The sequence below is a fragment of the Patiria miniata genome, unplaced genomic scaffold (assembly GCF_015706575.1).
Source record: "Patiria miniata isolate m_02_andy unplaced genomic scaffold, ASM1570657v1 HiC_scaffold_13, whole genome shotgun sequence".
Lineage (NCBI taxonomy): Eukaryota > Metazoa > Echinodermata > Asteroidea > Valvatida > Asterinidae > Patiria > Patiria miniata.
The window spans coordinates 3484022-3509851 of NW_024037051.1; the positions used below are offsets into that span (position 1 = coordinate 3484022).

At 40.2% G+C, this 25830-nt stretch overlaps 3 protein-coding genes across 3 annotated transcripts in view; 2 read left to right on the forward strand and 1 right to left on the reverse strand.

Moving 5' to 3' along the window:
* The window catches only part of LOC119721507 (ATP-binding cassette sub-family D member 1-like), a 38470-nt gene extending 31827 nt beyond the window's left edge, over positions 1–6643 (reverse strand). Inside the window, exons 1-4 of the mRNA XM_038191583.1 lie at positions 6579–6643; positions 3480–4712; positions 2387–2570; positions 1061–1182 (exon numbers count right to left, since the gene is read on the reverse strand). Coding sequence (XP_038047511.1) covers positions 1061–1182; positions 2387–2570; positions 3480–4451 — 1278 coding nt within the window. The 5' untranslated portion in view covers positions 4452–4712; positions 6579–6643. The remainder of the gene's footprint in view (positions 1–1060; positions 1183–2386; positions 2571–3479; positions 4713–6578) is intronic.
* A 230-nt stretch (positions 6644–6873) lies between these two features.
* Positions 6874–19862, forward strand: LOC119721508. Its single transcript, XM_038191584.1, has 13 exons — positions 6874–7100; positions 8002–8041; positions 8200–8344; positions 9322–9472; positions 10805–10922; positions 11588–11907; positions 13076–13169; positions 14429–14957; positions 15350–15392; positions 16104–16164; positions 16471–16537; positions 17844–17905; positions 19242–19862. Exons 1-13 carry the CDS (start codon positions 7078–7080, stop codon positions 19803–19805), a joined length of 2217 nt encoding a protein of 738 aa, XP_038047512.1. The 5' UTR covers positions 6874–7077; the 3' UTR covers positions 19806–19862.
* Positions 19863–20851: 989 nt separating this feature from the next.
* LOC119721509 (trissin receptor-like) lies at positions 20852–21859 on the forward strand. Its single transcript, XM_038191585.1, has one exon. It carries the CDS (start codon positions 20852–20854, stop codon positions 21857–21859), a length of 1008 nt encoding a protein of 335 aa, XP_038047513.1.
* The last annotated feature ends 3971 nt before the right edge of the window (positions 21860–25830 follow it).

Sequence of the window (25830 nt, forward strand, 5' to 3'; positions counted from 1 at the left end):
CAGTGTTTTATCTAATTGTTATCTGCATGATCCAGTGAGCGGAAGTTGAGATCAACAATTTTAAATATATAATAGTCATCAATTCGCAATATTTTCAATACATGTATGTTGTAAATTGTAATGCTTTCTTTTTCTTCTTCAAAATAACCCTTGCCATGATTGGACGGGCCCGGTAAGGACACAAAATGAATGCAAAAAAAAAAGAAGGGCTTTACACATGTTGCAGATATGTACATGGTGCCCGGATGTGCTGTATTCTCGTAAAATCTCGCAGGAGTTCTTGAAGTCAATTTGCACGCTCTAGACTGAACTATGCAATAGATGTATCTTGCTGCAGTTGGTGACCACAGACTCTCAGGCAGTTTGGCCTTGAGATTTTTGACATGAAAGAAATTGCTACACCGAGCAGGATTCTCATTCTGACAAGTGTTGGACGTTGTTGCATTTATCAATAAATGAAGAAGAGAACTTGTAAAGCGCCGGTATCCGCCACAGACGGGCACTCATAGTGCTTGCCATAAATGTCAGACCCTAACCAGCAATTAGTGTGGTTTTTTTTGCCAAAATACCATAGAGGATTATGGTATAAACATTGGTCATTTTGGTTATGTTGAAGGAGAATGTAATGTACCAATGGCATAGCCAGGGTTATCATCTGGATGGGGGAGGGGGGGGGGGCGTAGTAGGGGGGCTGGATGTTACTGTGGGAGGGGGGGGGAATTTCATCCAGGCTGAAAGGTAGACAAGTTTATTTTTCATTGGACACCCGGCCTCCGTTAAAAAAAAGGGGGAGGGGGCCTTGACACCTTCGATCCCAGCGGCGTAGCTAGCAGAGGGGAGGTATCCCCTTGCTATGCCACTGTAATGTAAAGCAGTTAAACTGTATTGATATGTTTTTGAATGATATTTGACCACCGTTCAACTGGATGCCTTTGCATGCTATGCAGACACAACATGTGTCTCAAAACAGTCACTACATGCAGTCATCCAATGGTCTTTGATTAAACCTGCTCTAAGGTTCGAGGTCTAGCCTTGGGTGCTTTGCCTGGACCACTCTCACCTCTTTGTACGATGACATGACCCTCTCCATGGCATCAGCCAGGCTAAGCAGCAAGCTCTTGGCCGTGATGAAGTTCTGGGTGCGAAGACTGACAGACTCGGTCTCGGTGGCTGGCTTCCCATCTGAACAAAATAAAGTTATCAAATTACCAGTATTGTAGTTGAGGTCACCGTGATGAATCACCCGTAGTGCATCACAAGTCACAAGGCTTTTGTCACATTTTGTGTGAAAAGCTTGTGAGTTTACTTGGGATGGTAGGACTAGTGAGTGACTTGTGATTGGACTTGTGATACAACACAATTAGTACCTTGACTACAACTCCGCAAAATACCAACACTTTAATGCATCCATCCCATCCGACTTTCGAACTCCACACGAAAGAACATAATTTGGATCGTGCACACTTGGAATAAACTTAAAGCTACAGTCCATCATTTGCAGCTATCCAAACAGCGACTGACGTAATTATTGTTGAAAAACATACTTGGTTGAAAGATTGTAAGGGGACTAAACTCCCTGTGAAATGATTCTTTCTGGCATGTTGTCGTTTTGAAGAAATCAAAGAAAGGGAGGCCGTAGTTAGTAGTTTGTTTTTTAATACGGCGAAGCGCGCGCAAGCGTTTACAAGACGCACACGCGCGCGCACCCTCTATAACCCGTCGGATCAGTGTGCGACATCGCGTAGCTGCATCCAGCTCGGTGAGAACGTGTTTCAGACGCTGAATTCAGGCCAAATTCAAAATATGATTCAGCAACTTCTGATTTGAAATCGAGATCCCAGAGTGCTGTTTTCCTCGACAAATACAGCTGAAGCTGAGCTGAAATTGCATGAGGTTAGTTGTTTATCACCCTTCTTTACATTTTGAGAACGTTTGTTACTTCAAACGAAAAAAATGCACATATTACAAATGATGGACTACACCTTTAAGGCCTTTTCGCACTAGATCCTCTAAATCCGGGTTGAACTCAACCCTAGGCAAACCCAGTGCTGCCTCGGGTTGAGTGTTTTTATTTTCGAACCCCGCATTCAACCCCGCATTGTTTCAAACTGTTTACGTGCAAACCTAGCTTATTTCACTCAGTTACTACCGTTTTGAACCCTGGTGAGAGTTTCAACCCTGGGCGAAATCAATCTCAGGGTTGACGCAGGGTTGACACAAGGTTTCAAATGTTCAAGTGTGGGACGCCAAATGTTTTCAACCCCGCGTCAACTCTGAGATTTGTCTAGCGTGAAATGGCCCAGTACACGCCTGCCGTTTGTCCCTCTCGATGGGACTTTTGAAAGTGGTCGCAGAATGCCATGTACTGTTCGTTCACTCTACTTACCGGGCCCAATTGGCCGAGTCTTGGCAGTGATAATGGGGACGGCAACCATGGCGAGACCGTTAGCGCTCCAGGTGTACTTGAGAAGGAACTGCTCCAGCATGACGTACCACAGACGCTGACGATAGATGAGGCTCATCTGCTTCTTCAAGGCTTCGTAGCTACGCTTCAGCTGTGAATGCTCGACCTGAATCAACAACGATGAGAATTAAAACTGATCAATCTACTTTCTGTCTTTTGGTGCCCTTGGTCTTTGAACGAACATGTAGGCCTACAAAGTTATGGCGTTATGTTTAACACCTTTGCATACATGTAAATGATTACAGTGTTGCACATACATGTATGAGGCGTTCTGGTAAAATGAGAAAGAACTGGGCAGAGGTCAAAACGAGGGTTTGCGATTATTAGGAAAGAGAATAAATGTCTGTTATAATACCGTTTGTTGCATTTCAATCAGAAATTTCATTGACAAGTTATTGCTGTTTAAAGTTTACATTTATCGACATGTCAAAAGAGTAAAATACTGTTTTTGTAGTTGTGAAATTGACAGATGCAAGTTGGTTCCCTTAAAACACTTTTTTATTTACATTTTTTGAATATTATTGCTGAAAACTTGTGTGGTAGACATATCAATGATGACAAACATCAATAAATCTGAATATCGGGAAAAAAAATCGGCCCCCATCCGGTTTTTTGCATTTTTCTCCACTACAGGCTGAGCCCAGTTCCGACTCATTTTGCCAGAATGCCTCACATGTACATGATTTAGATTGCTACAATTTGCAAAGTAGTGAATTTACTACTTGAGTCATGGAGTCCCGAGTTCAACCACAACAGAAATGGGACAGTTACATTTTAAAGCCTACAAAGACAACCTCAACTTAAACGATACTTAGAAAAACCATGGAAAAGTCAGATACAAAAAAAAATGCTGAACCAAGTAATGAAAATATAGGCCTACCCCGTAACTGAATGAAGGTTACTGAATAATTGCTTGTCACTTCATTTTCTTACACATTTTTTGAAGTGAATACCTCTTTTATACTGTACTTGACACTGTATGTTCAAACCATTTATAATTTATTCAGCCCAGTACCTCATGTCCATCATAGAAAGCGATCTCTTCAGCATTAGCAATCACTCTGGAATGCACAAAGCGGAGGTTTCCCTTCTTATCAGCCTCGTCAGCCACCAGTCGGCCGAACCTGGGCGAGGCAGCCCTCAGAATCTTGGCCGTGGCGATGAACGTCAGGCTGCCGATCAAGGTGGAGAAGCTGGTCCCCGAGTTATTCTTGGTAGCCAGACCAACGAGGGTGTAACACATCAGCATGATGTCCAGCATGGGCTTGCTGAGCTGCGAGTACAGGTGGGCCACGGACTCGCAGAAGGTGCTGATGTCTTCTGTCAGGTTCTGGTCCGGGTTGACCAGCCGCGTGTCCATGTTGCCCACGCGGTAGTAGGTCTGGTTCTTGAAGTACATCTCGTAGCAGTGGTTGACCAAGCGGGAGCGGAAGGCCAGAGACAGGGTGCTCTCCAGGAAGCGGATTGTGCTGTTGACGAACGTCGCGGGAACGGCGATCAAGAGCCACTTGAGGATGTGCAGGAGGAACTGCATCATGTTCTTGTTGACGATCGCCTTCACCATGTTCCCTTCCAGATGAGCCACGTAGATCGACAGGAAAGTCCGGCAGATCAGAGACATGGTGTGGAGGAAGAGGAGCCCAAACTCTTTGGTCAGGATCCCCGGCATGATGATCTTGATCAGGCGGATCAGTTTGCGGTTCAGTTCTGAACTGACGGCGTGGGACGAACCAGTCTCGTCCTTGGTGGTGTCCATGATGACGACACTGCTCCGCTTCATGGCGAGCGCTTTTTTGGACTCGTCGCTATGCTTGGAGGTGATGTCATCAAAGATGCTTTTAACTACCGAGCACGCGTATTGCACATGGTCTTTGGCACCATAGGCCACTACGACAGAGAGCGCCACACCAGCTAGGAGCTTCGGATGTTTAAAGTTGGACGATTTCAGGTTCCTAAGAGAGTCCTTGAGTTGCAGAAGTCGAGACATCTTTGGCTTTTATGAAAGACGTAATTTGCAGAAGGAAGTTTAGCACTTGTTTGTGTTTTTTTTCTCTTCAGCTTACACAGTAGTCATCAGTGTCAGGAATAAATTAGTCCAGATTTGTTTTGAAAGACACTGACGTTGCACACTGGTTCATGTATTTGCACTGAAGTTGGCAAGAACATTTTCCTAGTAATGTGAGCATTACAAAATACAAGTTCTTTCACAAGGCAACAGGCACACATTTCCAGCTGCATCTATCCAGACCTGTAAAAAAATGGAACTGAAAATATCAGACAAATACATCTTGTCTGAATCTCAGACAAATAGTAGTCCGAGTAACTTGGATCCAACTTATCGCCTTTTCAACATTCGGACATGGTCTGGCGATAGTTGGGTCCAAGCTAAACCACATCAATCGGTCGACACAATTTTGTTCTTTACCCAAAAAACCAACATTGCCCAACAAAAACATAAGATTTCTCCCTCAAAATGGCCTACAAATTACTAGATACGCCACCCAAGGTCGTAAGTAAACTTTAGTACCTCGATCTTAATCATCAATCTCTACCTGTACCTCAGGTGGCATATTTAGTTATTTGTAGGCCGTTTTGAGGGTGAAATCTGATGTTTTTGTTGGACAATGTTGGGTTTTGGGGTCAATGACAAAATTGTGTCAACTGATTGATGCGGTTTAGCTTGGACCCTATAATCACCAGACCATGTCTGAATGATAATAAGGCGATAAGTTGGGTCCCAGTTTACTTGGACTAGAGAAATAGATACCAATCAAACATCTCTTCACAAAATGTCAGTTATAAAATGTAGAATTAATACCCAAAACACTTCAACTTCAAGTAAACTACAGGATTGAGGGTGCTTGTTGATATTTATTATCGTTCCCTTTTCCTGTATCTTCTTTTGTTATTCATGGGGACTCACACACGACAAGCTGTGCTTTTTGTGGGTCTCCTGCATCACTTGGCAGTGTTATTGCTATGTTATTTTTATCTTTATGAATCGTAATAATTTTTAAGTAGAAATTGCTTTTTCTCTGCCCTGCGCTGAGATAAAATAAAACAACTGGCTATGCTGGCTAAGTAAAGTAAAATTGGTAAAACTTGTTACACACGCAAGTCATTGTCGATTGGTCTGCAACAGTTATTAAAAGTGACTCAGAGAGAAAGGAAATGCATGAATGAATGATTCGAAGGTCATTCATCATAGCAAAAAATGATGATATGAATCTGGGACTGAGAAACATTTCCAATTTTGTTAGGAAATTAGAAAATTTTCTTAACTCTCCATAGACTTTGTACATAACCGCTGAAGTGGCGTCAGGTTGCAACATTCTTTCTGATACGCTATTTAAAGTTATAGGGAAAGGATCCTAAACTACACAATCGCCCGTTTACAATGCGCACGCCGGCCTTAGACGGTGTCAGTCAGTCGAGCAGTGACTGCCAGCGCAGCGCGGCCGTATACGCGGGGCTAGCCCCATAAATGTGGCCTATTTACTGGACTGCCTCCGTAGACATAGGCCACACGTCCACATGTACAAAAATCGTGTCGACTTTGCCAAATTTTGATTTTCACATTTAGGCTTAGTTTGTAGGATTTTTTTGCTTTAGAGGCATACTTATCCACTTTATAGGCTAATCAGAAAGTGCTGCCATTTTCAGATGTATATTTTTCGTGAAATTTCCAGATTCATTTTTACACGTTTGCGTATCAAAATTTCAACATGAAATTTCACAAAAATTTGACATCTGATAAAGGCAGCACTTTCTGACTAGCCTATAAAGTGGGTGAGTATGCTTCTAAAGCAAAAAAATCCTACAAACTAAGCCTAAATGTGAAAATCAAAATTTGGCAAAGTCGACACGTTTTTTGTACATGTGGACGTGTGGCCTATGTTTACGGAGGCAGTCCAGTAAATAGGCCACATTTATGGGGCTAACGCGGGGCCTGCGTCAACGGGTGCGCGAGGCCGGGGCTGGGGGCCGGGGCTTGGTTGGGGCGATATGTGCCTTTCGAAATCCGATTATTTATTATTAATTCATGTATTGCAAAATCTTTACGATCGTTAACATACTCACAAAAAGGAAAGTGAACACAAAAGGATAATATTACCCAAAACAGCTTCCCAAGACAAAATTCATAACAAGGAAAATTTTTCCTGCCCCTAATGTGTCAATAATTTTGAGTGGTATCTCGTGTTATTATGCGAAAAAGATACGTGATTTAACAAGCTCTGTTAGGCGCCTGTCTATATGGCATGATCCAAAATTGGTCGGCAGCGCCACCATTGTCAAAACTTGGAGAGGTTTTTTGCCGGCGTACGAACTGGCCTCCTGACGTCTCTCAACTGTCTAATAAATGTGACTCAATAGGGTGACCTGTCTTTTTTTTCCCAACCAAACTTTTGACGAATCGGCAACGCGCATTTTTGCTTCTTGTCGTCTGCTCAGTTGTTTGGCTTGAAAATAATACATGTAATAAATGCCAGGGCCATGACGAGATAGGCCTATCCTACAACTTATAAGTCCAAGAAACTTTTAAAAATAATTCAACAAAACTTTAATTGAAGAAGTTTGTGGTCTGGACCTGATTGTGTTTCAAGCCTGTCGAGATGAACTGGGTTGGTGGGGTCAGGTAGGTGAATTGGATGGCGAATTGAACATGGATGGGAAACTCCAGTTGACATGGACATGGATGGTTGACAATGACATGGTCATGGTTGACATGGTCATGATCATGGTTGAGTCACGTAACTTAAAACTGTTGCTGGGTCAAACGGTATTAATTTAAAGGGAATGTACATCATTGGCTTTTGCTTAGCTGGAGTTACCCAGCCCTGAGTTTTATCATTGGGTTGTCATCTATGACAATCCAATGATAAAACTCAGGGCTGGGGGTAACTCCAGCTAGCTTTTGCTGTAATTTTCAGAAATGAACTATTTTAGGGGTTTTACTAGTAGGCCCTATTATTAGCCTACACTGACATGACATGTTTGAAGTTTTGTGTTCGAAAATGCTGGAAAAACCAAGAAAAACAAACTTTGGGGACTCACAATTTTGTTTTCAATTTTTTTAGAAGTTTAACGTTAGCCTCGGTTAGGCCTAGGAAATTGTTGAAAAAAATTGGTCAAAAATTGTTGGCCACAGAAATCTTTTTTTTTGGGGGGGGGGACTATTTTGACGTTGGTGGTGCCACTTTCACCCCTATTATCAAAAGGCAACATACATATCACCAAGGTCAAATTCTGGGACTAAAAAAAAATTCCAAAAAAAAAATTGACAACCTCCTGGGGGGGGGGGGGCTCAAGCCCCCCAAGAGACCCCCCCCCCTCCCTTGGGTGCGCCACTGCAGGGATCATGGCCTCCTCTGTATAAATACTTTCCCTCTTCGATAAACAAAGTCGATATTTGGAAAACACTGAACCAGAGCGAGGAAGGAACCTATCATTGTCATTTTAGAGTAGGCCTAACCTGCTAACTCTAACCATATTACTAGGCCTAATTGTACAATAATAAGTTTGATTTTTTTTTACAGAAACAGACTAAAAACAAAAGATGAGAAACAGCGACAAAAGGTTAGTAGGCCTACTAACCACGCAAATATAGGCCCATCATCTCAGTATTTTATGCCTTTTTAAAACTGTTAAACACACACAATTAAAGCGGCCATTTAATAGTCTGACGAAATGTTAAAAAGAGTATGACTGAATAAATGCTTCTGTCTTTCACACAGGATTTTTTTGAGAAAATGAAATACGGAAGTAAAGTGAAGAAATTGAAAAGGTCCAGCTTTGGAAAGGAAGGAAGTCTTGGAGCAAGCCTGGACCTTCTTTCGCTACAAGCTGCAGACTTCAGTGCCGAGAAGTTCAGGAAAAGTGGTGTGTTGGGCCTAATAGTAATACTTAAATAGAGAGTTCGCTTGCACGGAGCATTCTCACCAGTGTTGACAAGTTTTGTTTTAAATGAAAGTACAAAGTGTTGACTCAAGCCTAGCATAGACGAACAAAAAAAAAAAAGCGAAGGGCGCTCCATGCAAGCTCTGTACCTTACTTGAAAATCTTAAAAAATGTATAAATTTGTGTGTTTCTACATTCAGTTTCGGAAAGAGAGGAATAATTTGATGGGCCCAGTTGTTCAGGTGTTTTTTTTTTTTGCAAATTATAATTCATATATAATCCACAAACAAGTTTTTCATAGCATTTGCACCTTTTGTTTCCTGTGAGACTGGGATTTTTTTATACATAATTTTTAGCACACTTGTTCACAACTTTATGCAAGTGCTTAGGCCAAAACAAATAATAGTTCTGCTTCCGTTTACCCTACCTACCCTATTTTTGACAGCCCCTACCCTAATTTTTTTTCGGAAAAAAATGAGGGGAAAACCCCCAAAATCATCAAATACTACCTTTAACCCTTTACTACACGCAAATACCTCCATATGATCGTACACAAAAAAATTGCAAAAAACCCCCAAAATCCCTACCTTCCTACCCTATTTTCAAATGCCATGTAATCGGAAGCAGAAATATATATTTTTTTACCTTAAGTGAAGCAATTTTCATTTCAAAATCAGAAGTGTTAACAGGGGTGTGAAATCTCAGCTTTAAAGCTGATTTCAGCTTTTTTGTGTTGGATTTCACCCTTTTTTCAGCTTTTTCCCTCACTTGCTGTGTACACAAGTATAGGAGATTTCCAAAGTTCAGCTTTTTTACACCTTTTTCAGCTGTTTCAGCTATTTTTGTCAGTGGTCACTCACACCCCTGTGTTAATCTTTCCACTTTGGGTCACAAATGGGATTAACTTTTTTTTATCTACTAGACCATCAAACTGATGCAATCACTTGTAATGTATTTAGATAGCGTGAAAAGTACTAAGACCCAAGTGAAGAAGGTTGAACTGGACAGAAGTAGAGGTCTTTTCCCACTTCATCATCGCTGTGAAGAGTTGGAGCTTTCCATGTCACCTGGCGCTCCCTCCAAACTACAACTGCAAGATCCTGATCAAAGGTATCTTTACATGTACTTGCTTATTAGCTGATGGCTACTCTGAAGATGGGACTCAAGTGATAGCTCTTTAAACCACTCTATCCATCATACATCATCCTTTCTACTTGCACAGTGTCCTGCAAATCTCAGCCTTCTTGTTCTCAGCCTCTCAGAAATTAGCCCTAGTCTCACATACAAGTCCATATTGGTGGTATGTGCTTGCCATGGAGCATTGAGTGCTTTCCTTAGTAGACTGGTGTAGCAACCATCCACTAGTAGGGCCTTTTCGGCTTTGATGTTAGTGTCCAATTTACTGCAGCATATGTCAGAACTGGTTCTGCAGCATATGTTAGAACTGGTTCCATGGTGACAGTAAACAGCTTAATCTTAAGGTCTCTCGGCAATTTACTCTTCCAGATTTTGACCATGACGTTACAGGCCTTCATGTGCCTTTCTGATGTTAAAATCCTTCTCACTGCTGGTAATCCATTTAGTGTCCTAGGCAATTTCTAGGTCTCTTCCACCCAGAGTTTCATTGAACGCCATGGCCTTGGTCTTCTTGGCACTCAGAAGAGGACGGTATCTTTACTGTTACTCCCCAAATGTATGAGTATCTTTATGGCTACTTCCCAAATGTGCCCAAATAATTATTTCAAAAGGAATTGTCGAAAGTTAAAGACAGTTTTCAAAGAGACTTGCAGGCAGTAGTTCAGTTCAGTTCAGTTCAGTTCAGTTTATTTCTCATAGTACCAAAAAATATCAATGACAACGACAATGTGAATCTTATGGAGAATAGCAGAAAAACATTTTGAATAAAGTCGAAGATAAGGAAACAATAACTATGAAAGATACCGTAGAGGGACCCATAAAGAAGCAAAGCTTGTAAGAAATGGGCACCTAGCTGGGCATGTATGTGCATTGAGCCGAATAAAGTTGTGTAGTGAAAACCAAAGGCTTCTCAATCCTATTGAATGAGCACCATATTAATGGGGTCAAAAATCATTTGCATGTGTGTAGGTGGTTAATAATTTGTCGTGCAGACTTTTTTATTTAGAGAAATTATGATATCTTCATGCTTATGATGCTACTAATAAATTCAAACAAGGTGAATCTCTCTTCAGAACAGGAAAGTTTTCGTGACAATTTTGATTTGCAGATTACTGTATATCTATTGTGGTGCATGATAGGTCATTTCTCTTTAGATCTAGATTCACCATTATTTGTATAGTATTTATTGCCTGCAATACATTTTATATGCCTTAATTAAATGGATGGAGTGTTCCGAGAGATGTTTTTAACTCATTTGATTTTTAAAGGCTGAAATATCGAAATTGAGTTGTTGTTTCTTCACAGAAATACTGATTATCCACACTCTAAGGAGCACATGCAAACAGCTTACTCATCTTTCACAACACCATCGGAACAACTGGAGTATGACACATATGGAATGAAAACTGGAGAAGCCCCGAAGGTATTCAGCAGTTTCTGTATTATTGTATCAATTGTGTTGCAATTTTGCAATATCAATTTTCAAGATCCCAATAAATGAATAGATACATTTAAAGCCAAACTCATGGATTTGTTGTTTTTATTGAAAAGAAAACAGCAAGGAGGTATAATAATGAATGGAGCTGATCACAAAATGTACCGAATTAATGTATATTTGAAATCTATACGTGCATGTATTAGGCAAAAAAAAATAGAAATAGTTGGTCTCTGGTCAGACCGAAGTTCCGGAATTGATGCGGCGACGCGTTTTTTTTTCTTTTTTTTGGTGGCTTTTTTTTTTTCAAGCTTGTATTATACAGACAAGGTGGGTACTATTTTGCTTTTTTGTGTCCTCATTATACATTGGTGTCCTCCATAATCTGCCTTGGTGCCCTTTATCATTTGCCTTGGTGCAATTTCCCCATTCCTTGGTGCTCCTTGGTACAAAAATTTGAGGAGGCGCGTCAATAGAGGGCGCTGTTGTAGCTTCCGTGTTAATTTAAAAAAAAAAAAAGTTGACATGCATGATTAAATCCACGTGCGCTGACCAGAGACCGAGTATTTTTTTTTTTGGGCCTTACACAGTGTATTAAGAGACAATTTAAAAAGGACTGCAAACATCCAAAATGAACATTGCACATCGATTTAAACTCTTTTGCAAAATTTGTTGACAATGGCATACAGTGTAAAACTCATCTGACGAGAAATTTCTGGAGAAGTACTATAAAAACGTATTATTTACAGACGGAGTATAGTGATTGTTGGAGTTATCCAAGCATTCAGTCATCAAGCCAGTTTCACAGCACCCCTGTGGTAGAGGAATTCCCACAAACACCAGTACCACAGCAACACCAAGGCAAACACTTTGAGGATCTGTTCTTCAGCTGCATACCGAACGATACCCTCACCATCAAGAAAGAAGTACCGGATGATCTGTCTGTCATCAGTGATGAACAGCTCAGTGAAGAGTAAGTGTACATTTACCGGAAAGCACAGCTCTTAAAGAGGTTGTGGAATGCTGAAAGTCGTTTTGTTTTTTATATTTTTTTTATTGTAGAGTAGACCCATATATATCATAATGACAACCTCCCATTCTTTTGTAATGTGCGTGTATATGTTAATAAAACTGAAATTCATCGAGTAATTTGTTGGTCGGCGAGCGCATAATTGAAATCAACAGTCGTCGGGTTCTTTGTTAAATCAAAAAAATCGTGACGTAATAAACAGGACTCGTTTATACTACGCTGCATAGGGAGTCCTGTTTATTACGTCACGATTTACTATGTTTTGTTTGCTGCCCCCAATGACGACTTTTACACAAATTGCACGTTTGGGTCGAAAAACAGCTGAAAAACAGCTCTCAAAAGTACGTTTTGTATTCATTTCATGACAGAAACAATAGTTGTTTTTATTTCATCCCACCTTAGGCTACATATACCCAAAAAATTACGGAAATGTCTTCGAGCATTCCACAACCTCTTTAACATAATACAACATTAGAGGACCAAGGGTATTGTTTTTCCGGTGGGGTGGGGGGGGGGGGGGGGAGGGTGGGAGCAGGATGGGGGGACTAGGTGGGGGCCACCCTATGAAGCCACCCCCCCCCCCCCCGGCCTGCACCCCGCTATAGCCGACTTAGCCTCTTTCCCCCTCCCTTTGTCCCATTTGAGTTCCCATTTAAGACTAAAGTTCTAGCCCCCTGAGGTCTGATTTATGCATCTGTGGGCTGTGCACACTCCCATGGATGTTCACATGACCTCAGAGTAAATCGAAGCTCTCTGGCAGTGATCATTAATTAGAAACTGTTGGGGGTGTATCAGTGTAACATCTGTTGCACTGTAACACTAGCATATTTTTCTCTTGTAAACACCAGAAAAGAACACAATAGTTATGCAGTCAGTTATTGCAGCAAATATGCGAGTATGCAACACTACTCTCTCAAAAGTCGCAAAATGGATGTGCAAGGTTTTCAACATGACTTCTTAAAATTAATGATCATTAGAGAAATCAAAGGATGAAAAGGATGACACCATACTTTTTTCCCACAAATAAATATTACCTTTGCTCAGGTCAACAAAGTATTATAAATACGACAAAATGTCTTTGTAACATTTTTGTTTTCGGGTTTACCATCAGATTTGACTACAGCCCACTGTCATCTATCCCATCTGAATCCAGTGCAGCGTCATCCCTCATCATGCTCAATCCCGATTCCCAGCCGACTTTTGAGGTAAAAACACTATTGCCCTCCTACAAGCCCAAAGATTCTTGTGTTCCAACCGGCCTTTTTGAGAAAGGAAGGCACTATTAAGGGTGGTTAAATTCTTATATGCCCTCCTATTGATTCAGCCATATTTTAAAAATAGGCTAAAGTAACATGTGTTTTTGAGATATGGCTGACGCAAAAATGCTACTCTCTTCCAAAAATAGAAAAAAAAGTTTAATCAAACCCACCAGGGCAAATCAAGTCTGAAAATTTGTCATTTCAAAATGTCTTCAAGATTCTTTATTTGATGTCCAATTGTGATTAACCCGTAAGCCTTTGGCCCAAACTGCTGTGCCTATTACTCCCTGTGGAGCCCAAAACTGCCCAAGTGCTTTATTGTTTTTCATATGGAACTACTGTGACAGTCTCATTTTGCAGTTTCAAAATTCCTGCAATGTATTTTGCAAAACTTCTATCGGCCAGTCATATGTTGTGCTTGATTGGTTATGCATCGTCGGTTTTCACTTCATGCGCGCGACCTTGTGCCTGAATATTCAGTTCTGAATATTCATGTTGGGCATATTTTGTGTGAGAGAAATGAAATTTGCATTTTGCTCCCAGTCCCTGTGTGACAAAAGAAACCAAGTAAAGATTGTGTCTTAGAGAATGAAGTTATTATTTGGGCAGCTGCACTGATTTTGAAATTTGCATTTTGCTCCCAGTCCCTGTGTGACAAAAGAAACCAAGTAAAGATTGTGTCTTAGAGAATGAAGTTATTATTTGGGCAGCTGCACTGATTTTAGTGCAATGTGTTTCAAAGCACTGGTTGTCTCACAAAGTGCGCCAACCCCACCACTGCATATAATAAGTTGGATGACCTTTCAATTATTATCGGATGAAGTTCAAGATTAAATATAAATAACGATGCTAAATTGAACCTGTTGAACCTTTTTATGAGATTGATAGCTGTACACAAACTTTAGAAACATTTTTTTGATAGCATATTTTAATATGATCTTTGATAAGGCACTCATTAATGAGACATTCTGTTTACATATATATGTATGCTTCCACCAGGGTTTAAATACAATGCAATAAAATTAAGTAAATGTGCTAATGATTTAAATGTTTTAATTTGGGAGGGGGCACAGTCACCATTTTATATTGCCATCACGCATGGCGTTGCTTTGAAATAAATAAAATGTTGCCATTTTTGTTGAGGTTATATTAACAACTTTTGGTGTTCGTCATGATTTTAAACATTCTACTTTTTATTTCTCCAGCATGACCAGATGCCAGTTCATTCATCCCAACCAGGACTGCAATTTCAAAGTGGAGGACTTCACTCTAGCCCCATTGATCTCACACAATATACCACCGGTCCAAGAGAAAATGAGATGACGAAACACCCCATCTCAGACACCAGTCATAGTGAGGACTGGGTATCGGACTCAAGCCTTACAACTGTCTGTGATCATCACGAAGAATCTCGTCATGGACAGAGGCAACAGGAGGATTCGGTGTCGACAGTGCAGCAAGTCGATTTAATTTGTGAAGAGGAGGGAGATTTCTTGTCGCCATTCTGCAAACGAGCTAAAGTGAGCTCGAGAAAAACAAGCCAGGAAAATCCTGCAAGTCCTGAAATATCTACCAGCACAGCCAGTCCTGTAGACTTATCCAACACAATGAACAGAGGAAAAGCCACAGAAGAGCAGAATTCTTTGAAGAAGGAAGACGTCAGGAGTGTACGCAGAGAAGCAAACTCATTCAAGTGGAAAGCATTTGTATCAGGTAGTCAAAAGGGTGATCAGGGTCAGTTTACTTTAATGAATATTAATTGGGCTGTGAATGTGTATGCATTCATTTCAGCTTCAGTCAAATCTTAAATCTGTCACAAGTCACATCATACTTCAAAATGACTTCAAACACAAGTCAAGGTCGCAAAGAAATGCCGTTGTCATATCAATTTTCATTTGCGTTGAATAACTTGTCACTTGCTAGAGAAGTTCTTAACCCAAAAAAAATTGCCAAAATTGCCAAGTTAGATATTATAAATGTGTATAAAAGTAGGTGTGATGAGACCGTTTTACAAAGTTCTGATTTGTAGTTGGCCACTGTTACCGGGAAAAAACTCCGGCAAGCATTTTAGGTTGAGGAATTTTATCCCATTATATTCCTTTTCATTCATCTTGAACTTTGCACAGGTCATGCTTTTAGAGAAAAACCAGTGGTTGACAATAAAGACAGGTAAGTAAAATTAAAATCAAACATTTCTCAGAATTGCATGAACATTTTTACATTCTGACAATTTCTTAAAGCTTTTTTTTTATACATGTGCATACTGTAATAGCCACAAATAATTATTCAACAATAGCGACGTAATGTGGCTTCTGTGAACAGGCTTCCATGGTTTTTTTTACTTTTTTCCACAACTTTACAGGATTTGAACAGCTTTAGACCTTTGACATTAATTCCGTTAATGCAAGCTTCACACCAATTTAGGGATCTTCTTGAATCAGACTTCGCTGAAAAAAATGCTTCTTTTCTAGACATTCAATATGCAGGGAAAAAGAGTTGTATAATTATGACACTGTTTTCAAGTCATTAGAATTTGTTACATGGCAAGTTCACATCTACATGTAATTACCAGTGTTATTTTCAGTTATCTTTTTATGATTGGGGGTCTACCCGATGTTCCCCAATACCTTTGATGCCCAATACCTATGTTCCCCAATACCTATGTTCCCCAAAACCCTTAGGATGAGGGTTAGGGTCAGATGGTTAGGGTTAGGGTTGGGGAACATATAGGAATTGGGGAACATAGGTATTGGGTATGCACCCTATAAGTGTACTCTGCTCATATCTCTTTTACTACTGAAGGTATCAAAATAAATGTTCTGTGATTCTGTTGAATTGAAAAAAATATATATACAAACTAAACTCCCTTTTATTTCGTAGGCCAATTACAAAGGCTCCTGCAAAGGCAATGAGCAAAGTTTGTGAACAAGTTCTGAAGGAGGTGAGTCTCGCGAACTTGTTCCAATGTAATCAGATCCGATTCATTGAACACCTAGTATAAATAATGAAAGAGATTACAGATGAGATAAAAGTCACAAAAATAAATGAACGTGACGTACTATAGGTTTAATTTACACGTTCAGGAATTTGAGCATTATTTTTGTGCACTTGTATCAGAATCTCACCAATCATTAAAATGTTAGATCCATTTTGAATGCACCTCTTGTTCAAATTATATGGCAGGCTTTCAGACCTTGTTTTCTTCAAATGGAACAAGAATGGTAATTAATATTTCTCCGTCATTTAGGTTTTGCAGTTAGACAACGACTTGTGTCAACAGAGCCCACTTCTACAGGGTAAAATTTCACAACCAGGTAATTATTAACATCACATAAACCCTTTTTTATTAACATTTATTTGACGACTTAATTAAAAGACTGGCCAGCATGAGTTGCTGTATGTACATGTAAAAGTCGGATCTGCTTTGGACTTCAGTTTTTAGCACCCTGAATTTTGCAAATTTTGTGTGCAGTGAAGGATTTACAGAAGGATTTACTCATCTCCCTCCTCCCCCCGAAAAAAAATGAACAATGAACACAATTAATAAATATGTACATCAACAGACCGAAAAATATACCAAACAGAGTACAAACACATAATTTCCTTTATGATTTCTTGAATCCTTACCCATGTATGTTGATGTTCTCAGTGGCAGAACCAAAAACATGCAGGTATATCTCAAGTCATATATTTACAATTCGTCGCTTGAGTTCAAGTCCAATGTGTGTGTGGCATTTGGGTTTTTTGTGTGTGACTGGCTACTGCTTAAAAAATTAACGATGGTTGTCAATGATTATGTACGAAATGAATGAAAATCAATGAAAATATTAAATAAACAGAGCACATTCAAACAGATAATATCCTTTTTAATTTCTGGCATACGCATCCCTGCCTAGTATATGTTCACAAATCTTCGTTTGAATTCAAGTTCATTGTTTGTGTGGCATTTTGATTTTTTTTGGGGGGGGGGAATGACTACGTACTGCTTGAATGATGAACAATGGTTGTCAATGATCACGTACGAAATGAAAATCAGTGAAAATATTAAGAAAACAGAGCACAAACATATAAATTCCTTATCATTTTCTTGAATCCGCACACCTGCCTAGTATATGTTCACAAATCTTTGTTTGAATTCAAGTTCAATTAGGCTATCAGCTTCGGTCCAAAAATTGGGCCACCGGTATCAAATGATCGAAAGGAGCAATGCTCATAGCGATTTTTGGCAAGGTATGCACATCTAGAGGTGGAAAATGTGTGGTAGCTTTGCAGTGTGATTGGTGGCAGTTTTTTGGGTGTTATCACTTTGAATTTTTTTTCTTCAAGATGACGGCCAATATGCTTGACTTGGATTAATTATATGTGGTAACATGCATGTCTTGCCCGCCATTTTATTTTTAAAAAGTGATAACACCCAAAATGCTGCCACTGCTGCAATGCTATCACATATTTTCAAACTACAGGGGTGCATACCTTGCCAAAAATCACAGTGAGGTCTAGATGTTTGTATTGAATTTGGATTTGTGTGTGTGTGAATGACTACTGCTTAAATTAATAATGAACAGTGGTTGTTAATGATTATGTGACATTTTGTCTTTCTTTTCAAATTCACATGGAAAGTTGTAGGATTCCTACTATCCACCAAGCTTGAAATGGAAAAATTCAGTAGCCAAGTCACAGAGGTGAGACATGAGTAATTTGTGTCATTTTGTTTTAAACTAAGTTACTTGTGGTGTTGCAGAACTCAGCTTGCACAATAGAGCTATATAATTTAATACAGCTCTATGGCTGACACCCATTTCTGACTCATGGCAAACATATCGCATAGTCAACAATAAAGGAACTGCGCCTATTTTATTGACCGTTAGAAGAATATAATGAAATATCTCATCATGAACCTTATCGAGATATGTACTTGTGGTTTCAAGTGAAATACCAAGTTAACCCGTTACTATTTTAATTTGTAAATAGTACGGGTATGTGCTTGTGCTAACGGACCTCTGAAAAAAAGGCTGTACTCAAAATTGTTTTTCTCAACCATACAAAAATGAAAGCCATCACCTACCCATATATATTTGCTATAGATGTCTATCGTGTATTTCACGTGTTCATTAACACCAGTCTTTGTTGTATACATCTTTGCAATTTATATGTAAGATAATTCAATAAAATCATACCTTTAGAGAACATAGGCCGACTGAACTTGTGGAGCAGGAAGCAGTCCTTCACACGCCGTTTTCACTACAAAATAACCTGCTTTTATGGTGGACAAATCACATGTACAATATGCCGAGCAGCATCTCGCTTTGTGCTGTACAAGCACGTGGCGTTCCTAGAGGGTGTACTTCAAAGGTGCATGAACTTTGGTCACCTGATTATAATTGTGATGGCAGGGGCTTATCTCTCTCTCTATTTTTATTGTCAAAGTCAAGTCACTCCATTGTAAAAGAAAAAAAGGGCAGAGTCAGGGTTCATTCTGTATAACATGTTATATTTTCTTTGGTCGTTACGCTTCAGGTATTTAAATTCCGTTTTAGTTCATTTCAGGAGGGCTCGAGATCATTCACCAGTAAACATCAGTAAAGATTTTTTCTGGCCTGGACAATTGAAAGTCAAGAAGACTTTAAAGCAAACACGTGAAAAACAGAAACATCAGATATTGATCTTTTTAGCCTATACCTAAATGGACTGATTATATTCTTGACACAATGATCTATTTCTGAGACACACAGTTCTGCGTAGGTTAAGCCTATATAAATTCTGATAAGTTTGGAGTGGGGCTCCTGTATCCTCTTGGGGCTATTTTCAGTTTTGGTTGCAGACCACATACACTTTCTTGGCTATTTGTGGCCATAGGCGTACTGCTATGTGTGTGTACATTTACATGCATGCTTGTGTAAAAGGTCGTTTTATATAAAAGACTGGAGATTAACGAATTTTTTTGGTTCTTTGTTTTGGTGTGCACATTTGATTAAATTGTGTCCACATGTGCATTCGTTTTATTTGTCAAATATCAAGGGAACAGGCAACAGACATTCTGTACACTCGCCTGATCAACAGGTGCCTATTCAGGGCATAGAGCCTCAGATGGAGTCTCCAGGTTGCTTGACAGTGGAGAGAAGTAAGCTGCAACAAGATAATGATGCAGAACCAATCCAAAACGACAAGGAGAGATGCGACAATAAAGAGGAAGAAGATGGAAGTCCACGTTTGGTGATGTCTTGTGATGTAAAACCTGAACGGGAAGGCCTCCCGGATGGTGCAGAAACAACATATGAAGTGGCTGCAGACGGGATACCAAGCGACAAAAAACATGACATAGAAACATTAGAGTCAGGTGAAAAACAAAATGGTCCCCCTGCCAGTGGCCCAAGTAGGATGATGTACGAGGAAAAGGCCACACAGTGTAACATCCTCATCGTACCAACAGAGGACAGGGCAACTCTCTGTGAAATCCAAGACTTTACAAATGCAGCTTCGGCCTGTGGGTGTAGCAAAGCTGAGCAATCGTTGACTGTGAGGGGTGGCACAGATAAACCAAAGCCAATGTGTGATGCATACGACGAGTGCATTGTTTCATAAAACGTTTATCTTAAAACTAAACAGAACAATAATCTAAGTGACAGTGCCATTAAGTTGGTATTAAAATTGTACATGCAAGAAACCTTTAGGTGCAATTCAGTTAATGTTACAGTCCTACTGTGTCATCTGTATTTCATTAACGCAGTCTAAATATTTTAATAAAAATTTACTGAGAGACTGGAGTTTGTAATTAATGTTTATTTCTATAAAGTAATCCTATGATGAAAACCTAGATCTGTCTTACTTAACCCACATTAATTTTGTAAACATCTTATAATACTTTAAGATGTGTGTGATCTCAGATAAAATGGTACATTGGTATCTTATGAAAAAAGACTTATAATTGTGCAAAGCTCACTGTACATGAAACAAAGTTTAAAATGTTATGATATATTAATAGATTTTAACGTGTTATATTGTCAGAAAATAATTAACAATCGATTCGCTTGTGACTTCCAGTTACTTGTTCATCGTGTCGTACTTCGGTCAAAATCCTGAGTTGTGCGTCAATAGGTTTTTATTGGGAAAGCTTTCGTGGATGCAAATACACAACCAGTAATTATTGCTTGACTGACTCCGTCTGACGTGCAAAGTTTGATCAGGTGCTGTAGTGCGGATGGGTGGGGGAAGTCATCAGGCGGATGATTTGGGTGTGAAACCCAGTTCCTTTTTTGTCAGCAAAATTAATTTTGTCCACAAAAACACGTGACTGTCGTTAAAATCAAAGACGGCCAAGATAGAACAGCGCCACTTACTGTCTACGTGCGAGTTCGTTTACCTAGCCAATATATTCAACAGCGCTCGCTGGTGTCAGATGACGTTCGGATTAAACGTATGTTCAGACTTCAGCTGCAGAGAGGACGAAGTTCAAATGTCATACAATCGTTAATTTACATTGCAAGCGCAACACATTATAATAACAAAAGCATTATGATTTGGTGATCACGTGATCATCAGTTATATAAGAGGATGCTGGGCCGCATCTGGAAGACAGACGAAGAAAACGGACGATTTATTTTAGAAGAGAGCGCAGAAAATAAGGCAGCATGGAAGAGATCCTGTGGCTGCGTATCTTCAAGACCATCGTGGGTATTGTCGGCATCTTGGGCAATGGTCTCGTCTGTCTTGTCATCGGTAACGTCTCATCGATGCAGACTCGTACCAACGCCTTCATCTTCCACCAAGCTGCGGTGGATCTTCTTGGTTCACTAATGATTCTTCTGCAGAGTGGGGTCCCGCTACCTGACCAAATGCCAGACGGCGTTCTCGGGTTGATAGTGTGCAACGTGTGGTACTCTAACTTTTCACTTTTCCTTCTGTTTGTTATTTCGACATTGAACCTGCTGTCGTTGACACTGGAGCGGTACTTCGCCATCGTTCACCCGTTCAGGTATCAAGCGGCCTTCGCCAAGCGCCCAAAACTGAAAGTTGGCGTGGTCATTGCGGTTTGTTGGATCTTGGGGACCGTTATTAAGTCTTACAGTCTCACCATCTTCAAGGTGCAAGACGGTAAGTGCGTCTCGAATGCTGCGAATCGCTCGAAAGTCATCGGGAGTCTGACGACCGTCCTGCAGTACATCGTGCCGGTGGCAGTGATGCTGTTCGCGTACATTCGCATCAGCGTGGAGCTCAAGAGAGGAGCGGCTAGGGTGGGACCGGCACCGTCCGTCATCAGCTCAGCTGCTGGAGCATCCAACGGGGACGGCAACGCCCAACCAGCAGGTTTGATGGAGTCCCTACTCCGAGCTAGACGTAACACATTCAAGATGCTCTGGATCGTCTTCATCACCTTCCTGGTGTGCTGGACTCCAAACCAGACCATCTTTCTCATGTTCAATCTCGGCTGGAAGCTCAACTACGACGGGTGGTACTACCTGCTGTCCGTGGCAATGGTGGCCGCTAATTGCTGCGTCAATCCGGTCATCTACGCCTTCAAGTACCGTCAATTCCGCAAGGGGCTACGCGAGCTATTCTGTAGTCGACGTATAAACCGTGAGGAGGCGGTGAATTCTGCAACTTCATGCAGACACTCTCTACACGGTGAGCTTGGCTGAGGTGGAGTGGGTCTTCACTTTATGAGTTTCCGACTATTGTAATCCGTTTGCAAATTTATCCGCCATGCATGCTAACATCGACATACCTGTTTTATCCAGCAAGCTCCTTAGAAATGTTTGCCTCTTCGTAAGAAATGTCTGAATAAAACACTCTTTTCATCATTCATCAAAACTGATTATAGAGAGAGCACTGTCAATATTGAGCCATCCATGCGATTATACTATTTTGCACTCCACTGTCAAATTAATGCACGGCGCACAGTTTCATGTGGTGTTCTGCAGAAATTGCCTTTATTTTGGTTAAACTAATGCAAAAAAAGTTATCTTTGTGTATCTTTATTGCATTAGTTGTTTGGTTCATCAGATCACTTAAATTGAAGCCGCACTTTGTCAATGTCTGACTGTATATAGTTTCATCTTTTCAAAGATATTTCGCTTACTTCAGTTAAACTACCCGAAGGTATAGGGACGGGCTAAAAACGACATATGGCTCTATAGTTTATGTGGGTTTTTGTTTTGTATGACCGGAAACTTTAATTGACATTTAGATTCTCGGGGGGTGGGGAGTGGTAAAACACGCGCAGATGTGAAAATCGTTATAGTAATTTTGAAAGCAAAAGACTTGTTACTTAATTATATATACAACAAAATCTCAAATAATGTTATTGCATTAACATATTGATATTGATTTATCCATTTTTTAAGAAGGTGAAAAGATTTGGGGACGGACATATCCCTATCCCTTCCCGTATAGATATAGAACCGCATCTTAAAAAACGCATTGCATTACCTGAACATAATTATACCCTCATAATAACAAGCACACCGGCACTTGTTAATGGTATATACGAAGCATCGAAAAACGCAATATCCAAAAATGGGAAAGAACAACGGGGATTGGTTTTTCTCGAATCTTTAGCATTTTCCCAGTTCCCATGTTTGATTGTAAAACACTACGTGTCAGATAAAACATGTCAAACTATTGATCATAATTAATATACTCTGTTGTTTACCAATGGAATAAAACCAACATTTCACATCATGTAAACAAGGCGTGACACTAAGGAGCGAGATTCATCAGCACAAGAGGGTAAGATATAAATGCCATACGAAAAAATACCAACTTTCAGAATGTAGTTGCAGCGCTGGAGAAGTTGGCGGAAGGCGCGTGCTGCTTCCGACAGCTTCGAAAGGAATGTAGGATCACCCCTGATGTCATTGCACACCTCCTCCATCACCGACACCACGAAGTAACACTCCACGCGTAAAACCATATTTTTTTCGGTTTTCAGTTTTTTTTTCATTTTTAAACATTATTCATCGAGGCCTACCATTGCACGAAGTTTCAAATCTTCAAGAGCTTTACTTTAATAATTACGCTAATTACCATGGCAACTTTTGCGCGAAAGTGACAATTTTCGTTTTCACGAAGTAACACTCAAGTTCCATTTACCATTGTAATGCATAGCGCGCACTCTTCTCAAATGCGAGCAAAAACGTTTCACGAAGTAACACTCTTCTTGTTTGAGCGCGCGCGCGCTGACCTCCGTTTCCACGAAGTAACACTCTTCTAGTGTTGTAATACACTGAAGCGTGCTACTTCGTGAAAACGAAAATTTACAGTTTCGCAGCTTTTTTGGTTTCACGAACTAGCACTCATCTTTTTTCTCTAATTTCTTGTTGTTTTAATACACAAACTGGTCAAAAACAGCAAATTTAATGACATCAATACATCAAGTGTCCACAACGAGTAACCCAACTAAAATACTCTGCTGTTTTGACGCAAAGTGTTGTTTTAGAAGGCGTTCAACTTCAGATGCCGTTTTTTTCCGATTGCTAGTTTTTACCTGTATGTACATGAGTGTTACTTCGTGGTGTCGGTGACGATATTATGTGTTACGCCAAACGATCAAGGGGTTGCTTAATTACATCAGGGATGATTCTGCATTCCTTTAGAAGCTGCAGCACGCGCCTTCTGCTACAGTCCCCAGCGCTGTATCGACATTGGAGGACGCCAAGTCAAAGTGGCAGATTCTAAAAAGTGACTTTTTTCGTATGGCGTTTAAATCTCGCACTCTTGCACAAAGCCGATGAACTCGCTTCATAAAATTTGTCATGTCTTGTTTACATGATCTGAAGTATTGGTTTAATTCCATTGGTGAACAAGTTATTAAGGATCAAAAGTAGAACATGTTGTTTTTGACACGTAGAAGGTAATATTAAGATATAACATTAATATAGTTGTTAAGATATAATATTAACTTTCACGGTCCACTTGGAATTGGTCCAGGTGCGTCAGCAGATTCACATGCACTTGCTACCAAGTTATGAAATAAAGAGGCGTTTGTTTTGTGTGTGTTATAACATTCTGACTCACTTTGAAAAGGTATAAATTGCTTTATTACTAGCTCTACCTCACGACCAATGCTTTCAAAGTGCTTATAATTGTAAGAAATTCTTCATTTTATCTATGAATTTAGGCCTATTCAACATTATAAGAACCAATAACTTTGGTCAGCATGATCACCGGTATTTCATATTTTCACGTCCAAAGACGTAAAATTAACTGTAGTTTCTTTCAACGAAACTTGTTCACAACAGCGCCGTATAAACACCAACAGTGTATGTATTTCAATGTTAATTAAAATTATACTTGGCTGTGTGAATAAAACTAATTTGAAGTAAGTGAGCTGTGAGCAGCATTTAATTGTCAAAAACCAAATGCTTCATCAGTCGCCAAACATTTAGACATAACCGATTCAAGGACAGGCCCAGAGGGGTCCGCTCATATTTAAGTCGGACGCCTCATAGGTCCGACGCCTCATAAGTCCGAAATTTCGGACTTATGAGGCGTCGGACTTATGAGGCATAAAATGTATTTGCTCCGGCGCCGCATAAGTCCGACGCCACATTATGTCTGACGCCTCATGAGTCGGAAACAGCGTTTGTCCATTGACGGACTTACGAGACGTCGGACCTATGAGGCGGAATGTATGCCTAAGTCCGACGTCTGTCGTCGGACCTATGATACGTCGGACTTGATATGACACGGCCCCGGTCCAGATCCCCGTGGTTTGGGGACCGGCCACCAGCTGCCGTTGCAAATTTTGAAAAGCCCGGGGTATCACTTTTTTAAATGAACATTTCATTAATCCGTATAGTGGAAGAGGGGCCCGGGATGACATGGACTTTAAATGTATACATGACTTGAGTAGGATCATTTGCATATATCCCAAAAATAACATAGCGAATTATTAAAAAAAACCGCGTTGAAATGGGGGGGGGCCTCCATTATTTTGTATTCAACAAACTGGTACAGGGATGTCTTTATCACTTTTCTTCTCGAAATGAGGAGGGTTGGGGATGGGTCTGGGAGGGGGAGGCGTAGAGCATGGCCCACATTGCCCCCTCTTATAAGTAACTATAAATACTGTATGTATAGGTCATTGACCTCTGGAAGGTCACTAAGGGTCAAATATTTTTTTGCTTTCACATCTGATCTTTATTTTCATGGCCTGAAGACCTATGACATAGACTTGGGTCATAAGTGGTGTTTTCAAGAACAATTGTTATAAATAGTGTATGTAAAGGTCATTGACCTCTCAAAGGTCACCAGCGGTCAAATCTGAAATGTCTCGACACCTGAACATTTTCTTCATGGCATGAAGAACCAATGAGCGAAGTTTCATGCTTTAGTCACAAAGTGCACAATATCACTCAACAGCCCCACTATAGTAGTGATAAAAGGGCATAAGTCTTTGTCAGTGTTCCTTCTCCTTTGTCTTTGAAACTATTAACTGTCTTTTGACTAACTGACTCAACAAACACGTATTCAGTCGTATATCAAGCGTTATCCGTAATGTACGTGTGACTTCAGGCCTTTTGAAGGGTAGAGTACATCAAGTCTTTGCATTCGTCGGTGCAGTTGGGCATAGTTGGCAGGAGATAATGTAATTTGTGTCGATCTGGTG